The sequence below is a fragment of the Musca autumnalis genome, unplaced genomic scaffold (genome assembly GCF_047663935.1).
Source record: "Musca autumnalis isolate F117 unplaced genomic scaffold, ASM4766393v1 scaffold_3, whole genome shotgun sequence".
Taxonomy (NCBI): Eukaryota; Metazoa; Arthropoda; class Insecta; order Diptera; family Muscidae; genus Musca; species Musca autumnalis.
Genome location: NW_027411866.1, coordinates 262,278,456 through 262,282,338, shown reverse-complemented (window position 1 = coordinate 262,282,338; position 3,883 = coordinate 262,278,456). Strand labels below are relative to the sequence as shown.

Below are 3,883 nucleotides of genomic sequence, written 5' to 3'. Positions count from 1 at the left end.
TTTTTAAATATTTAAAGGGAATACATTTATTATAGTCAATAACTTGAGTAACAGGAAATAATTTTTGAGATTGTTTTCTCATTTCCTAGTAATTTTGCAAAAAAAAAAATTAAAGTGGGTGGTGCTTGAGCTTTTTTAATATGTAAACAGAATAAAAGTTTTTTTAGTAATTAATAGGCAAAAGTTCATGCATCCATGCTACATGAAATCATTTTTGAGAAAAAGGTAAAAAAGTCATAACCCTAATGAATACATTGCGTCTAGACAACTTGGGACACAACCAACCCTCCCAGCTAGGAAAACTGAACCGTTGTTATTTATTTTTTTACGTAGCACAGTAATCCATTTCTCCATTAGTTTGTAAGGCGCTATTCCTGAATAAATATAGCCTTTGGCAAAAGTGAAAATTGAAAGTCGAATAATACATAATATAATAAATACCCTAAATATATATATAAAAGTCAATGTTCAAAGTGAAAATCCAGAATTTTGCTATTAAAACGATTCTGAGTCACTGTGTATACCCAACTTTAATAAAATTGTTGAAAATAGGTCAAATATTTTAGAACGATGTTAGAAAATACAAAATAAACAGCGCCATATCGTCGGTGTCATGCTTAAGTGTTCCATACGCCATTTTGGACTTTTTGAGATATAAGTGATTTCTAGGGTTTTCCTGTATGCTCTTTCTGAATTTCTAGTCGGCTTTCTCCTATCTGCTCTAGTTTCCGAGATATCCACGCATCGACGCGAAAGCTTAAACTTTTTTCAGTTATGAAATTAATATTTTAAAAACTTAAAAGTTTATAAACACATTTCAAAAATCCGAACTTTAATTTTCGATTTGGAAGTATTTAATTTATTGATGCAAAGATGGAAAAAATGTTTGTCACTTTGTTCCATGTGATTTACAATCAGCGCAATCATGAATAAAAATTCCGTGCGGAATTTGTTCCCTTTCACCATTTTCAAAATTTGTATTTCCAAATTTATGGCCAAAAAGGGAATATTTTTGGGAATGCGGCGAGAATATTCCATAATCGAGGGATTCTAGCAGTTTCCAACGTTTCAAAACATTGATTTTTAAAAGAATTTCACTTTTCAAAATAATTTTCTTTGCGGAAAATTCCGAGGGAATTATTCATGATTGCCCTGAATATTTCACATTTGAGTCATAAGCGTGGATATGGAACAAATCGACAAAAATTCTTTTCCTAAAAAAATCTCTCTAACTTTTATATTCCACTACATATTCCTCTATATTTTTGCAAATATGTTCTATATACTATTACTAATATTTCAAGTCAAAAATATTAATATTTCCTTTAGTCAGCTCCACGCAGTTGTGACGCAAAACATTAAAATGCATGACACTTAAGCATGACACCGACGATATATTAAACTAGCAGAAGCGGGATTGGAATTGAAATCACTGTTACTAGTAAGTTTTCATCAGTAAGATGAATTACTATTTGACAAAGCCTGCAATTTGTGTAAAGATAATGATTTGCTTGAATATTTTAGATTTTTTTGAAAATGGAATAAAAGGTTCCTAAGAGAAAGGCGAATACGAACTATACACTTTTTAATATTACATGATAAGCCGTTTATGTGAAACACTTGTTTTTTAACAAAAGTCTTTTTTATCAGCATTCGTTGTTTACTGCACCATACATTTTGTTCAATGTCTTATTTATTATAGCCATTACTGTCATTCAAACATCAATTTAGTGTGGACACAAACCTTCGAAAATATTGGTTGCGATGTATTGCGAACGGTTGAATTATAAAACGTTTCTTTACAGATCCATGTTAAGTAACAAAGCAAAGAAACTGTAAGCGTTATTCATAGTCTGGAAAACAAAAACAACAACATGACAATATTATTATCAATCTATTTCACCCGCAGGCTGATGTATTTCGCAGCTAGACACCTACCTTGGTGAATACGGGTAAACCAATATAGAAGAATCTACTAGCTCTCAAAATCACAGGCTTATTCAAATACTGCATGTATTGAAGTAGCAGGCGTCGATCTGACAGTTGCATATCCATCCAATTACTATTGTAGGCACTGTCCATGAGGCTCGAAGATTCGACGGTCAATTTGTTGGCATAATAGCAGGGTAGAAATATTTGCAGTGTCATGCATACGGCATATTGGAACAAAGCTATAAAGTTACCCGGATCTTCCCAGAAGTTAGCATTTTGCAGGCGATACAGACTGAAGCAGAGTACCAGTGCGCTCAGTAATATTTGGGCCAATACCGGGTAGGAGACTATTCGTTCACACTGCTTGGACGTTCTGCAAAGAAAGAAATTTTATTTTAATGCCTCTCTTTTGCCACGGGTCGTTGAACCTTTTGACTTCCTGTTCGAATTGTACAATTTCAATTATATCCTGTTTGACACTATTTTCTCCTTCATTGGGTTTATCATTCAGATTCTGCAAGCGCATAGCAATGAGTCTATAGCATGTGGCCAAATGAAGCATGATGTAACACTGCCACATGTCTAGGGTGCTGTTTGAAATACAGGTCAGTGGCATTGCCAAGGCCTCATACATATAGGCATACCAGTAATAAATCGGTTGATTCCAATCGAATGGTGTCCAATAGGGAAATGGTAACTTATATGTGTTAAGAAACAATACTGCTGCGAACGAACATCCGACTACACTAAAGCTGCATGTTATGTACCAGCGAAAAACAATACCAAATGTACTGAACGACCGTCTCCACATTCGTTTTTCCATCACGCTATGCAACCTGAATTGCTCACCATTTTGCCATTCGTTAAACATACGTCTAGCCATGTTTCTGTAATAAAGTAAACTTAAAATCTTCACCACCAGCGCTGTCTCGGTTAGGGCCATATATAGGACATCGGTAGCTTGAGGTAGATCGGTACTAAAATAAACATCCATCCACATAAGAATCGTATAGGAAAATGTCAATGGAACATGAATGAGTAGGGAAAGTGCAATTCCCCTCCAAGCGCGTTCTTCATCCGCCTCTGTCCATAAGCCCACATAAGCGAGAATTTTTCGTAAAGTTCTTGATTTTTGCAAAGTATCGAACGACGACATTGTAGAATATTCAGAATGTGATTAATGTGAATGCGTGCGACTTGTTATATACGTTCTGTTCGAAGTACATATTTGGTCGGCATGCTAAGTTTATTAATTGCCTTGGAAAAAATGTCCAGAGGACTTTTTTTATTGAAGTTTAACTAAAAATTGCCTGTTGGTAGGCAATATATTTTGGTAAAAGTGGTCAAATACGAGTATATGATAAAAATGGTTTTCACTAAACAAGAAACTTGGAAAATAATATTCTGGGTGAGTGTATAATCTAATCAATAATGTTAATAAACAAAAGTTTTTGTTTGACATTATTCATTATTAAAAATACTCGTAAAACTTTTTATTAGCCAATAGTAGGTTTTATTCTCTTTTTTGGTAGATAGACCTACTACTTTGTTACTAAGTTGGTGGTATCGACGCGTAATGCGTCCACAGAACTCGGAGCAACTGTGGAAGTTGGTGTGTATAATTTAGAGGTAGTTCAATATCATCGTCTACCTCGGCAATGCCATAAACACAACAAAGAACATCAGCTGTGAAATAAGAATTAGAATAGTATTGACCAACTAAGTAAGCCCACCGAGTACCAAATGAAGAAGTCTTGAGAAGAATAAACACTGAACGACATTTTCTTGATGACATAAAAAGAAGGAAGATATCCTATATGGGACACATAATGAGAAACGAAAAGTATTCTGTCATCCAGAGCCAAATTAAATGTAAAATTGAGGGAAAAATGCCAAGAGGAAGAAGAGAAATATCTTGGATAAAAAACTATGTTGGAATGGACAACTCAAC

General features: G+C 34.3%; 1 protein-coding gene across 2 annotated transcripts; it reads right to left on the bottom strand.

Moving 5' to 3' along the window:
* LOC141399491 (odorant receptor 94a-like) lies at positions 1-3,105 on the bottom strand. Of its 2 annotated transcripts, XM_073978383.1 has the most exons (4): positions 2,577-3,105; positions 2,361-2,522; positions 1,939-2,305; positions 1-1,853 (listed from the first exon to the last, which is right to left on the bottom strand). In XM_073978383.1, exons 1-4 carry the CDS (start codon positions 3,086-3,088, stop codon positions 1,800-1,802), a joined length of 1,095 nt encoding a protein of 364 aa, XP_073834484.1. In that variant the 5' UTR covers positions 3,089-3,105; the 3' UTR covers positions 1-1,799. The 2 variants fall into 2 exon arrangements, with proteins under 2 accessions (XP_073834484.1, XP_073834483.1); XM_073978382.1 differs by having other exon boundaries at positions 2,361-3,105.
* Positions 3,106-3,883: the final 778 nt, after the last annotated feature.